The sequence below is a fragment of the Gymnoscopelus microlampas genome, assembly GCF_963454915.1.
Source record: "Gymnoscopelus microlampas genome assembly, chromosome: 4".
Classification (NCBI taxonomy): domain Eukaryota; kingdom Metazoa; phylum Chordata; class Actinopteri; order Myctophiformes; family Myctophidae; genus Gymnoscopelus; species Gymnoscopelus microlampas.
In genome coordinates, this window is record NC_139941.1 from 38,125,107 (window position 1) to 38,140,384 (window position 15,278).

At 41.5% G+C, this 15,278-nt stretch overlaps 1 protein-coding gene across 2 annotated transcripts in view; it reads left to right on the forward strand.

Moving 5' to 3' along the window:
• Positions 1 to 6,738: 6,738 nt before the first annotated feature.
• bmp1a (bone morphogenetic protein 1a) overlaps positions 6,739 to 15,278 on the forward strand; it is a 36,587-nt gene continuing 28,047 nt past the window's right edge. Inside the window, exon 1 of one of the 2 annotated variants that reach the window (XM_084055740.1) lies at positions 6,739 to 6,995. In XM_084055740.1, coding sequence (XP_083911866.1) covers positions 6,851 to 6,995 — 145 coding nt within the window. In that variant the 5' untranslated portion in view covers positions 6,739 to 6,850. The remainder of the gene's footprint in view (positions 6,996 to 15,278) is intronic. The other variant, XM_084055739.1, reaches the window with a different exon arrangement.

The following is a 15,278-nucleotide window of genomic DNA, read 5'->3' on the forward strand; positions in this document are numbered from 1 at the left end:
TTATTTTGTATCATTCGTTTATCCATTTACTACTATTGTTGTGTATGTTTTGGGGTGAGCTCTCCCTTTTCCCCTTTGGAGTCGAGTTGGTTTGTGCTTAGTATTATGAATAAAAGTAATATTCCTAAACAAAAGTAATTGTCATGGCTACTCCCTCAGATCAGAAAACCACTGGTTATTACATTGGTGGCAGAAGCAGAGTAACCGAGCTGGATGAGATCAAAGAATACTTGTACTGTTGTACAGGTAAAGAGTTCGCCACTCAGAGGATGCTCAATGCCAGGTGACGGTACCTGAATACCTGAAGCTGAATAGCTGAAGACCTAGACCACAGCCACTGGCTGGAAGACACCAGCAGGTTACAAGTGAACTGGGCACTAAAATGAAAGGGGCTCGAGAGAAAACTGGGCTCTAAAACAAAGTGTTCAAAATGGGTGAAGTCATCCTTAAAAGCTGCAATCTGAGACTAAAAGTTTTTCAAATAGCATAGTTTTGTTTTCTACATCACATTTCAGTTGATGTAGAAAACAGAAGAGCAGTGGACTTGAGGTAAGCTATAACCTTGAAGATGCAACTTCAAATACTGGCACCATCTGAAGAGTAAAAATCCTCAACACGACACAACATGGTATGACATTTTTTGAAGACCGCAATGTATGCATTTTTATCTGTACAATTTACAATTTAGGCATTTAGCAGACGCTCTTAATCCAGAGCGATTTACCTTGCTTACAGTACGCAAGGTAAACCCAAGGTAATACATCATGTATACATGTATGTATATGTCATCAAGTTTTGATATGACTGAGGTCTGGATAAGGAGCTGGGCTGAAGAAGGGTCTGATCCTTCGAATGTTATAGACTATAATATAGGGGTCCATTCAGGACCCCAATGGAAACAAGCCATAGGCTTTCTTGCGTTTAAAATCCTCTTAGCAGACCTTGTATTAAACTGTACTTGCCTGTTCTTTTTTTTGCAAACTGCTAATAAAGTATTCAATCAATCAAGTGTAAGCCTACAGGATCGAGTGACAATGTGTGCCTTGAATGAGAGCTGACTGTCCATACAATACCATATAGTATATTATGACTATCAATCTACTGGTCTTGGTCCTTTGCATAGCTACAAAGCCATTTTGCCACTTGTTAGCATCTGAATCAGTCCATGGTTTGGAAGCCCAGGATCTTTGATAAGCCTGTGAACTTTGCAGCTTTGTTGACACAGCGTCCGTCATATATCTTGGACGGAGGGAAGTTCACATCCACTGATGCGCTCGACTGTCCACGCAATCCTCTGCATTGCTTTGCGGTTAAGGTCAGTACAGTTCTCGTACCAGGCAGTGATGCAGCCAGTCAGGATGCTCTTGGTGGTACCGCTGTTGAAGGCCCGTAAAGGACCTTGGGGCTCTCACCAACTTCCTCAGTTGCCTGAGATATGCCTGTGCCTTCCTCACCACTTGGTCAGCGTAAACGTCTCTGGTGAGTTTCTCACCCATGTGGACGTCCAGGAATTTGAAGTCGCTGACCCTCTCCACTGCAGCACCATCGATGTACAGTAAATGGGGGTTTGCTCTCTACATACGGTGCAACAGTTTGCAGTTATGTAGCAGCCTATGGGTAAAAGTGAAAGTTCTTTTGAAGGTGTGCTCTATAGACCAATTAATTGTTTACTAACATTGAGACTGGATGCGCAGGTGATTGTTTCACGCAATCAATTTCCAACCTGTTGTTTCGGGGTGCGCTAGTTTCAGCACACCCCAACCCCCTCTTGTGTGTTGGCTAGTGTGGCACGTCCTGGCGAGACCTGATAGAATGGGTTTCATTTAGCGCATACTGGTTGCACGCATACTGGTTCTTATCAGTGTGACGTCGTCTGTTAAGGGGTCTATAGAGGTCCCTTAACATAAAATTCCAATTTTGGATTGATTGATTGGATGTTATGTATGTTCATAAAATAAGACATTAAAAAAATAAGAAATAGGCTCCCTCACTAATTTTGGGAGGCAATTACAGGCAAACCATATGGAATATCAAAAACCTGTTTGACGCTCATTGTCACATGAGACTCCCTGTATCATTTGTACCAAATTCGGTGAAATAAATCACGTTTCTGCAACAAATAGTGACATTTGTAAAGATATATATATATATATATATATATATATATATATATATATATATATATATATATATATATATATGATTTAAAAAAAGAAAATGACCTACTGGCCCATAAACACATTAAAAAAAATGACCTACTGGCACATAAAGTTCTGACTGCACCAGTGGTTTGCAAGATTTTCCGTGCACAGACAGACACACGAACACAGACGGGGGCGAAAACATAATCTCCACCTCTGGCAGAGATAAGTGCCGGTCAGGTTAGAGGCATGTTAGTGTGGAGGATCACTGAATTGAACATGGGTTGTGGTCAGGACTCTGCAGTTCTGACTGAAGCAGGGGTCATTCCACAGCTCAGAAGCCAGGAGGGAGAATATTCTGGGCCATCTGGAGCAACATAATGCTATACTGCAGCATTACATGACTGCCGAAATAACAAAGAAGTGGACTGATTTAACCACAAAGCAATAATACTGTGGTTTGTGAGTGGGTACTAAAAGCATAAAAGCCAAGATCCCAGTGCAATTCAAAGCAATTAAAGAGTCAATGCTAAGTTGATGCATCTTATAAAGTCTACTTACCGTAATAGAACTTCATTGTTGTGGTTATCTGAAAGATGTTTAACACTGACAATGTGCTGTTTCCTCCCTAAAAGATTAAAAACACGATTGGAGTCATGGTAGTATGTGGTTTCCAGAACCACATAAGCAGACAGAGACACAGACATCTACCACTTTAAGTAAATACTATGAGAGAAAGTAGAAAACGTTTCATTCAAGGCCTTAGTAAAACTAATGACCCTACTTTGTGCATTTATGTGCGTGTTTTCTCTTGCCTCCGCTACGTTCTGGAACCACTTCCAGACAGTTGCCTGCAACTACGCCAAATTGGGTAAATGGACCTGAAACACTACTAGAGCAAGTGAAATGGATTGATTGATTGATTGCACTTTATTAGCAGTTTGCAAAAAGAAGCACAGGAAAGTACAGTTCAATATAAGGTCTACAAGATTTTAAACCCAAGAAAGCCTATGGCTTGTTTCCATTGGGGTCCTTTGTACGCAATTCATCGAAACATTTAATGACAGACAAATATACACTACTATGCAAATCAAGTAGCCCGACCAGTTTGTTTTGGGATGTCTGGAGCCATGTTTAAGCCTTTGTGGTGCTATGGTTCCATGAGGTGCATACATAGTTGAAGTAACTTTGGATGAGTGCTCCTGTTAAGAGTTCTCAGTGTATTCTTACTGCATGACCAGAAATGAGATCCTGAACAAGAATCTTGTTCTTTGGTTGACTTTTTTGATTACTTTAGTTGCCATTTTATCACTGGAAAGATGTGCCTCTAAAATGGAACCTATAGGTAATTTCCTCTTTTCTTGTGATAACATTGTCACCGTCGGCCGTCAGCCTTGCCGAGGTTAATTTTGGACCCAAAGAGATAGATTCAGTTGTAAGGTTTTTTTCAACCTGCAACTTGTCCCTGTCCGAGACCAGCAGAGCCGAGTCATCCGCAAACAAGAACAAGTTGCAGTCACAAGCTGATGATGTCATGTCGTTTACATATATTTTAGGAACAGTAAAGGCCCTAGTATGGAGGACTAGGAGAGATACTGTTATAAGAGCCATATGATTTCTGTTGTTTCTCATTCAATGACGTCACTGTGTCTGCGAGGCACGGTCAAGACCAAGGTTAGCCAGGTTATTTAGGTAGGTCTGTAATCAAGCGCAGGTGTTGCTTGTGGCAGAGGCAAAACGTTTTTTTTTTACTGTGTTTGATTGATTGATGTACTTTATTTAGTAAGACATGAGAACAGCAGTACATGGAAGTACAAATTCGCAATACAAGGTCAGCACATTGTTTGCGAGTGCTGTAGTCTGTAACCCGTGCGTTTGACTGTTTGTTTAATTGTATTTATTGTATGCTGAAGTGACTGACAACTACTAGGCTACAGAGAATAAATCTTTTTTGTTTATGAACTCAACGGACGTTTTGGACATCAGTTTTTGAGCACACGTCTAAACATCATTCTTTAGCCGTCGGCAACCAGTAGTGCCTAAAAGTATAGGACTTTTGACAGTAGGCTTACAGCTACTATTCATTGGCATGATCTGCTTTTACTTTTAGAAAATATTCTGGTAGCCTACTTACCGTAAGTAGTCATTTTAATACGTATTAACTAACGTATTACAATGAGTAATCCTTGGGAATGCTTGAACGCAGTCACAGTCTCATTACCAGTACCATAATGACAACTGCGTGCGTCATGACTGTGCTTACATAAGAGATGTTAGTTCTATGTAGGCCTACAAACTATCAACAAAATGCTTCGTAAAAACAATGTTGATGTAAGATTCAATGGAAGGCTCTCCTACTGGTGGCTCTTGAACTGCCTAGCCTACTTTTGGCATTCAGAAATTGTACAGTTTACATTAATATTCGATTTTTGCCCCATATTTTGGCCACTAGGGTACCGTTGAGATAACAGGTAGGCAGCGGTTCCGGTAGGAGACACAAAGGATACTCTTTGTGTCTCCTACCGGAACCACTGCCGGTCATCAAATTATTGGCTTAGGAATGCCCAAAAATATCCATGAATTCAAGTCTCCATGGGGTAACTAATCGATAGAAAAAAAAGTAATTTTGGGGGTGAACTATCGAAGGCATTAGCATCTGGCATGCTGAGTGGTGTTATTAATCTAACGCCCTAAACCACACCTATATGCATAATGTAATTGGGTAGCGCAGGTTCTTTAGGGATAAGGCTGGTGGCGCAAAATAGCAACTCGGACACAGAATACTTGCGCAATAATAAATCCCCAAGTGGGTAGCGTGACTTGGGCGCAAAATAGGGCCCATTATCTCTATTGTCATGTGATAAAGTCAAGGCAGATCTGTCCAATTTTTCATATTCCATCCTGATTGTGATTGGTTAAGATTGGCATCTAAAGTTTGCAGGAGTGGCTCGTTTTGAACTAAATGCCTCAAATCATGAATGCAGCATCTGATTACCGTGAAACTTTGCACGCATATTCCCACTAGGCCGAGGAACAAATAGCCTACCACCATTATAGCGCCTTCAGCTGGCATATTTGACCTGTGTCAAAGAGTCTGCAAAGTGGTTACTATAATGGCAGGTTGATCCGACTGGTGTAGCTACCTCCAAAGACGTTATATTGACTTTACTTTATTTGTTATTTACAAGTGACAGTGCATAGGCTATTAATGATAATAGGTAGCCTACATATTGTAGATAGGCTACACAGGATTTAGCAAAGATGCACATTTTCCGCAGTCCTCACTAAAAACATTATATATATAGCCTATATATATATATATATATATATATGTGTGTGTGTGTGTGTGTGTGTGTGTGTGTGTGTGTGTGTGTGTGTGTGTGTGTGTGTGTGTGTGTGTGCGCGCGCGCGCAGTATATTTATACCCTTTTTGAGGCCGCTGGGTCCACTGCAGGACCCACTCGTGCAGTTGGTCAACAACTCCAGCGCTTGGGAAGAAAAGGGATTTGGATTTGAAGTAGCCTACTATTCACATTCTTCACTTGTTTTTTTCTCTTTCTGGTACAGAAACCTCCTCACCAGTCGCGTGCTACGGTGGAATTAAGCTGTTCCATATATTGGCAACAGGTGGCGCTTAAAACACGGCTTTTCCCGGCTGCTAGGTGACTGTTAATGAAATGCGCGCATTTATATCGGTGCGTGGGTGGATTTGAGTGCGCGCATTTGAATGCTCGCTGTGCGTGCGCGTTTTTGCTTTGTTTGGTGTGTGTTGTTTGGTTGCTTTGCGCGCATGAAAGGTGTATGTAAACATGAAGAGATAATAGTAGGCTAAATAACTTTACACATGTGTCGTTTATACACATTTTTCTTAAAATGACGGATTCCATTTGATCGGAAGAAATACATACAAAGTATAAACATTTTCATGTATCATTTTACGTTGTTTTTTTTGTTTCGTTTTTTGTGTTTGTTAATTTTTATCAGTCTATGCCCCATATGACAGCATGGTTCCCAAACTTTTTAGCTCAAGACCCAGAAGAGAAGTTTTCTCCCCGGGACTCAAAGTGAAAATAGCAGATCTACAATGCTATTTTCACTATTTCTTAAATATTTGTTTTCTAATTTATGGAATGTCTTTGGTTTCTTTTTTATTTATTCATGAAATTATTTTTGAAAAATCATTTAATTTTTTTTTAATTAATGAAAATGTTTTGGATAAAAAAAAAAAAACGTTTTGAAATAATAATTATTAAAAACAAAATGTATGTAGGACACAACAAATAAAGGGATATCTGCTTGTGACCATACAAAAATTTGTCCGCGACCCACAAATGGGTCTCGACCCAGTGTTTGGGAAACAGTGCCCTATGATGCACATGGCCACCAACCATCAACAAGAAAAGACATGCATTTGTGCCCCGTGGAGCTGACATTATCATCAAAGTTTGCAGGCAATCTGCACTAGTAGCCCGGAGCACAGCACGGCTACAAGGGCGAATCACTGCCCAGGATCAAGACATTGTGGAAAGGCTGATTCTAAACCCGCCCTCCGGAGAGATCTCATTTCCCCCAAAACCTCCCATTTTCTCTCTCTCCCTCACTCACTCTCTCTCTCTCTCAGTCTCTTTCCTTCTGTCCCTCTCCCAGTCTCCCGTCCCTCTTTTTCTTCACCTCTATGCCTCGTCTTTCGTTGTAGAACCACTAGAATCATGGATCTCACAACGAGATGTTTGGTTCTTCTATCCTGTCTTTCCGTGACGTTGGCAATCGATCTGGAGGCAATTGAACCAAGCTACTATGTGGAACCCTCTGCCACATCAGATGTGATCGACTACAAGGATCCCTGTAAAGCTGGTAAGCCTTTGAAACGCTATTTTACCTTGTTTATGTGGAGGTACAGCTTGCTGCGAATTGCTTCTGTGTTTGGAAGCTTGAGGAGATCAGCCAGGGATCCGCTTCAGAACATGACAGTAGTGAGTTTAGTTTTTAAAGCCTTTTAAAGAACATCATGTGCATTTATTTCCCCCAGTGCCACAGTTTATATAGCCTACAGTTGATGTTCTCATTGAGTTGCTGCGAATAACACAACTCGAATAGTGCACATGATAATAAGAATTGGGGGTAGAAAGAAAGACAGAAATCTGGGGAAATGTCCAAAACACGCAAGTTCTTTTCTTTTTCTTTTTTTTTTTTACATCAAAAAGTTTCCTACGGTTTCAGAAAAGTGTGGGCATTGGTTATCAGATTTGCATTATTTTACAACCACAGATGTTGATATTAAACATTTATTTTATTAAACACACAGTTTGCAACTTATGTACAACTAGTTTTGAGATTTTGGGTTCCCAATTCCCATCTACCTGGTTTTGTCAATGCATGAATAGTCTGCCTTTTTTCACCCTAACCGGCTGTTCACACAACCACTAAAACAAAGTGGAGGAGGGGAAGAGTGTACAAAGCCTGGACATTATATGCACAGAGCACTCCTGGATTGTTGTCTTTTGGTCAGTGTGTTTGCTGAAAAGCTTAAACTAGCACAAATATTGTCTTCTTATTGTCTGCTGTCCACTAAAACTTAATTTATTATTTCAATTAATGTGACAAAGTTGCAGTCAGCAGCCTTTATTGTTTGCCCACCTAGTCCTCCATCAGTTGGCCAAAGCATATCTTACTTGTCACTTAAATCTGGAGTTTTTGCTGTGAACTCACTGTCTTGCCAAATCCCCATGGGGAATTTGAACAGATTGTGTTTTCCATCTGGTGAAAGTATTCAGGTTACAACTAGAGAGAGCTGGCTTCGGTCAAAATGACCTCTAAAGTCCTGGACGTGCTTACTGATTTGGCATTTCTGTCTCCTCATTCCTCTTCTGACGTTTCTGCTTCAGATTTTATGAGTTGATACTTTATTAAATAAAGACCAACTCTCAGCACTCTGCTCTCCACTCTGATCTGGCTCCATCCACTGGAGACAGGCAGGGTGAATGCATCCGCCAGTGCATTTGCTCAACATAAAGATTGTGCAACTTCACAAAATGTTGTGGTTTCATGTAAACAGTACAGAACTCTAACTGGAGATATGAACCGTGCCCTTTGCACGCAAAAAGTGAAGAGGTTACTTCCTGTGCTGTCTTTGCAGTTTACTTCATGCGTCTTGTGCATGAGTAAGATCCTGCTAGAGGTTGTCATATCATTAGTCATGTCAGTTGTTGTGCCAAATTGTTTTGCGTAACTTGTAAGTCTAAATGGACAGTGATGCAGTCCGTGGGCACTTGTTAGGATTGGAGACCTCTGCCAGAAGTACACACTGAAGATGACATGAGGTCAGAGTGTATACACTATAAGTGTTTTCGTCATCCTTATTCTGTTGAGGCATAGTGATTCACCACTCCCCCGCTCCCCCTTCAGGGTTGTTTAAGATTTGAATGGCAACTCATTCACCCTATAATCATAGTTAAAGTATCATTTGAATAGAGAGCAATATTGTTTATGGTTGATTATGCGCACTTGTGAAGACAGTAGGCTGGGAGAGACGGTCACAAATACAACTGACCCTCACATCGTCAATCTCCCAACACCCACCTGCTCTTCTGCTTTTACTAAATTGTACAGTGCTCAAGGTCTCTTGTCCCTTTCTCTCTCTCTCTCTCTCTCGCTCACTCACTCACTCACTCATGACTCCTATTCTCACAATTACCCATCCACTTACTGTACTCTATTCACACACACATTCATTCACACTGAGTGACTACTCACTCACTCACTCACTCACTCACTCACTCACTCACTCACTCACTCACTCACTCACTCACTCACTCACTCACTCACTCACCCACACACACTCAAGTGACTCACTCACACACTACTCTATCATGCCATCACCATTCACTCGATTAGGTATGTGCATACCACAAAATAAATATGTGACAAATAGACCCTGGTACTGGTATAGGGTTTCTGAAATATCTTTGCTGGGCGCAAACGCATAGTATATCGATTTTCGTTTCCTTTTCTCCAAGTACATTGCTGCATTGAGTCTATTTGATCTGTCTGCTGCCCTCAAGGTCAGCATTTTCTGCCATCCTGCTTCCGTTCAGGAAAGTGCTGTGAAAGTTTTGAACACATTGGTAAATTGTGAAGACGGAACTGCAGAACTCTTTCATGGCTATTGCCCTTTGTGGAACACTTACCTGAATAAGTCAGTCAACGCCTTTTTAAATGTAAACTTTCCATTTGATAATTTGATATAGTGACGTAAGAAATTGTGAGTATTGTTGAGATTAGAGCGATCTGACATCTTACCCAACAAACAGGCCTACCTGCTGGTCAATGAGTTCAAGTTGGCTAATTGACTGCAGGAGAATCCCTTTTTATTTCTGACATTTGATTCAGGGAGATTTATATTAAAGAGATTTTAATTCTTACCATAAATACTAGGCTATATATCAGTTCTCATCATTGGGATTAGCCAGTGGTTTCCCCCCACAATTATATCTAATTTACAGGGGCTTAAATTGTAACTCATAATTACACCACACACACAAGTGTACTGACAGAAATTAGTGCTTCAATAGTATTGAAGTAATGCTTTCTACATTACGGTACAGACAGTTACCCAATGGAAAATTCCGTAGTGCACAAAGCTCCAACCTTGGCAGCATCCCAGGAAGTCATTTAAGACTCTAACAACCCACTGGGATCAGATCCACTCATTTTCTATATGAAAAATGTATGAGAGCCACGCTCATTGTCTGCTCTGTTGGAATGATATATTTTCATGAGAGCAGAAACTGACTTGACATTGACATGTAGTTTTGCATTTATTTATGAGGCAGTCATCTTAATCTGCTTAAGACTCTTGCAATGACAATGTTACCCATCTGTACTGTCCAGTGTTGCCATAGTAATAAAGCTGCTGTGGTTTAAACTTTGGAGACTCTGGCTTGCTTTGCCCTGCATGTGAGATCCTTTGCTGCCGCCGCCGCGGCTTCAGCCAGAGGTTTCCGCTGCAGGGAGGGCGAGGTTAGCAAGGCAACCTGAAGCGAACCTCCTGTCCTCTCTTATGCAAGCGCTGGTTTTTTGACTCCCTGGGCCTCTGGGTTTCTCTCCTCTGACTGACTCGAGCACTTCACACAGACTGTAGGTCATTCACTTCATGCCAAGGGAGAGTACCGCTGGACGGTGCAGGGCAGGCCAGCCACTCCACGCCATAGCAGCCCAGGTGAGGTGAGTAGTGCAGCCTATTCAGACGGGGGTTGTCTGTTTATCTGTGGTCTGTTTACAGCCTGTGAGGAATGCATACTGTCCACACTGAGTCTGTAATCATCCGTTCCGCCACCAGTTATAGGCCCTTGTCCTCGATTGTGTTTATCATGGCGGGTAGAACGGTAGAGATCTTTTGGATGACTGGAAGTTATGAAGACTGGAAGGTCTTGAAGTTTAACTTCTGAAGTCTGGAAGCTGGAGTACCACCAAGCTGTTGCTGCCGTTTGACTTTGGAGCCTTCAAGTGGGTGACATTAATTGTTCACTTAAAAAGGCAAAACCTTTCCTTCGTCTCAAGTGGATGTTTTGTGATTTGTTTTTGATTCCATGTAGTAAAGTAGGCCTAAATGTAGCTGCTGTGTAGATTTGTTACATTTCATTTGAAAGAAAAGGCCACTTTGTCCTATAAGCCTTAATACACTGTAATTACACTCGGCAGTCATTATTGTAACATTAGAGATAGGTATGGAAATATACTTCTTTGAGGTTAATCAGTTGATGCTAAAATAAGCGAATTATAGATTTATGTCAAAATAAATCAACTGTGCATTCTGTGTACCTATTCTATGCATAATTTGATTGTTCAAATTGTCAAAGTGATTTAAAAAGCTTTTTGTGGTCAGCTGATTCCTTGTGCACACACTTAGACCTTGTATTTGTATTTATATATGGGTTTGTTCACTTCAGTCGCTAAAAACAGCATGGCTAAAAATGAGTGACAGTCGTTCTCCAACGCTCCCTTTCAAAAGTGACAGGGTTGGCTGTTCTCTGTTGAATTCATGGGTTGGGCATTTAAGAGACACTTAAGCAGTCACTTTCCTTTATCATGGAATTCAAGCCACATAGCCACGCCCACACCATAAGAGTGTTTTTACATCACAGGACCCCTGCAGCTTCTCTCCCTGCAGGGTTCAGGTGGCCTAGGAGCCAGTCTATTGGCATGCTTTTGGGTCCATTAGTTGGAACAATGTTTGTTTACAGGGCTAAGTAATAACTAATCTCACACTGCATTAATGCCAAGTCTGGGGAGTGGGGACAGATCCCCAGTAATGACGAATGCTTCAGGAGAGCTCATTTAAATGACTCGGGCGAAGATGCCCAATTACAGTACTTAAACAGTACTTTTCGTTATTCACTTAGTTTGGCTTTCCTGAATAATTCATTGGCACTACATTGCTATTCATCTTAAAACAAAAAACAATTTTGTTTTTGTTTTTCCTCTCTATTTATGGAGCATTTTAAGGGTTGAAGATAGTGTCATGATTTATAATTCTATCCAAACTTTTCCCAACATATATCCTCAAATACCCTTCCCTTTTCTTTTATCAGATAAGTCACTATCTTGTTTGTAAGTACTGTCTAAATGGCGCCATTGCATTTGGATGAAAAACTGGCACTGTGCAGACTGTGTGGGTGTATGTTTTTCACCTGTAAAAAAAAATATATATATATATATATATATATATTTAAAAAAAATCTGGGTTTGATAGTTACATACTATTTTAGAGCCATGAAGCTAAAGCCTGCATTGAATTATTGACGTTAAACAAAAGACAAATGGCTGACAAGTTGATGAGTCATTAGTAGTGCCTAACTGGCATTAGGTGTTCAGTAATCAGTGTCAGGGTTGAGCTTTGCAAGCCTATCTGCTAATGGGCTTGATGAAGTGTGAAATGTTAAAGGGGGGCGAGGTCTCTTGCTGTGTGCGCTTTCCAGTTAAAGCCATCTTCATTGTACCAAAAAGATTGAAGCTCAACTGCGGTGGCAGCAATTCCGTCTTGATCTCAGCTGAGGCTGATGAGACTGCAGCCTTTTTTTTATTGGTAAAGAATCCCTTGAATCTAAAGGCTTTAGCTTGAGGCTGTATAGGAACCTCTGTCCTAATTATACCTTGGTTACCTTTGAAATGAGCAGATAAGATGACTTTTTTCTCTCTTGCCTTGGGCTCAAATTGTAGTGTTTGGAAATGTCAGGGTGTGCATTTGTTGAAGAATAACAGCTGTTGTTCTTGGTTTTTGTTTCCGGAGAGAGGGGCTATATTTACAGGACAACTAGCCTTATCACATCATTCCTTGCTGTAGGAATTTTTCATACACACTACGTACCTCAACATTTACATTGCCTTTGCTTGTCTGCCTCTGCAGTTTGATGCCATTTCGGGGGTGGGGGGGGGGCAGACAATGGCCCCACTGTAGCCAGCATCTTGGCATAAAGGGCTGGTACAGAATGAAACCTGAAAGTGTTACACTGTCATCAGATGGTAATCACCTTAACGCAATACACTATTGGCCTCCATTGACATTCGAATGCAGCGTTTGTTACCAAACACTGACTGTGAAAGGCGGTGCCATGGCTTTGTGATGCACAAGTCTTACATATTGCCTGGGATTTTCTTTGCCTTCATCACAGGGTGTTTAGCATGGGTAAAGACGGTCTAACTTCTCCACAAGGACACTGAGGTTTCTTACTGTGGTCTCTCCCCGGACGTGGCCTTCTAAATATAGGCCACACTCTGTGTGTCTATATGATCTTAGTATTGATGTTAGTGCAGGATTTCAGGGTCTGATTCAGTAGTGTGCTATTCACAGGAGGGATCAAGAATATAAATGGCGTAGTACTAGTGTGTGTTTGACATTGCAGAGGCCATGGCACGAGCGTTGCACAGAGCAATGGCTTAATTTGATTGAGATCTCCTGTGTAATCTGACTGGACAGGCTTATTGATGGTGGGGGGGGGGGGGGGGGGGTAGTCTGCGATGAGAGACAGATTACGATGGTTAAGATGATCTAAAAAATGATATTATCTTCCGCAATGGGGGATGGGCATGCAATCAAACAAACACTATGTCAAAGGTCTCTTTCATCTGTCCAGTTTGCCCATACACGTTTATGGAACATACATAACATACATGCACTGCACAGGCCAAGACAGTTTGCTGGGCGTGTGTGTGCCTGTGCACGTTTATGATTTAATCTCTATAGAGAGATGTTTCTGAATCATATGCCTGTCAAACCTTTAATCTGGAATGGTAGCTGTCTGATATCACCCACAAAGTGAATATTACCAGACTGTTCAGTATTTATCTGTATCAGTGTTTGCAGCTGTCGCAATTTAGGTAATGACTATTGCTGGACAGAGATCCAGCACAGTACTCTGTCTGCTGTGATCTCTTGCCATCTGCCACACTCACTGGGCTTTAATCTACCACCCTTGTTTTTCGATGTGTAGTTGTGTACCCTATTATTTACCCTATTATTTTAATCTAGATGAGTTTATCACCTTTCTCTCCAACTGCCTTTAGCCTGTCCTCAAGCCCAGCCCACTGTTGTGTACAAAAGATCCTAAGACCCCATGTCTGTGGATAATTAAAGCCAGGAGACAAGGGGATTAATTCACAATCCCTGTGAGCCTTTCCATAAACCTGCAACAGCGTCTCCAGGACAACCGCTGTGCCCAGGGGAAACAAGTCCTAATGCCACTGCCCAGGCCATGCATTTGCTCACTTCAATCCCCACTGTTGTCTGGGAACAATGGCGCTTCGGATTAACCGCTCAGTCTCCAGCATGGTTTGTGGATGACTGGGACTCAGCCATGGGCAGCGTGTTACACATCCTCCCCTCCATGGACATCCATGGGGTTAGGGTTCAAGCCTGTACCTTGTTGTATGGCCATGGCTGTTAATATTGGCGTACCAGGGAGTAATGTGTAGCAATCATGGACAACAATTCATTCATTGCCTTAATGCCCCCCCATCTTTGTCTGTCAAATATAGTCAGAGCAGAATTCTATGGAATTGTTTAGCAAATAACTTATGCAAGGATTTTGGGTTTAATCCTCAAAATGCTTAAAATGAATATTGCTGTGCATATTTATGTATATTTGGTTATTAGTATTTGCATTTCAATATGTGTGCACTCCTGCAATCTTACAATAGCACTAAATATCTTTGACAGTGGCTCAGAACTGATTGCCTGAAGTCCTGCGTGTTTTTCCGCTTTACAGTGCTCAGCGAGTTCTTGGAATCAAATAGGAATGTGAGTATAAAAGACAGAAAGAGAGAGGACAGACTGTAGGCTTATCCATCACATGCACAGACATCTGGAGGCTCTCACCCATCAGCCATCACTGTAGATTCTGGAAATTACTGTCAGTATAAGGGGTTGATTATGAAAAAGTCTGCTTTGCATTACAGGGATTTTGGTTTCAGTGAATTAGTGTTTCTGTGAGTGCATATTAGAGCATCCCTTTGACCTCTGTGGAATTTAAAACTGTCCTCTGTGCATGCCCTGGCTTGTAGGCAGTGATCCACACCTTTTCTTATTGCTGTCATTATCCTCCAAAGCCTAATTAATGCTTGGGTGTCGTGTGACATGTCGTAAACTTTTTTTCCCCCTCCGTTGAAAATACATGATTTAACATGACGATTTTTCACAAAAGCATAATGCTTTAATTATTCGCTACCCTAACACGGTGTCACGTGATGAGAAATAGTGGCGCTACAAGCCCACAACCAGCTCACACATGTTCGTGACGCGTTGTGAGCTTGTAGATCGACTATTTTTGGCATGACACCACCACACAGCGAAGTATAAATCTGGTTTAAATTAGCTTTTATCCTAAACCCATCCTCATTGCAACATGCCCTCCATGACCTTCAGTCTTGCTAGTGGGGAGACCAGGGCTGCATCCACGCCACACAGCTAATTGAACTCAGATAAATGTAAAAATGGACACAGCCAGCTCCAGATTTTTCTATAATGCTTCTCTGGTACATAGGAATGCTAGCCAAATGTTAAGCTTTTTCCCCCTTTTTTATTATTGTGCTCAACCCCCCTCTCTCTCCTCTCTCGCACCCCTGTCAGAAGAGACTAGGGCA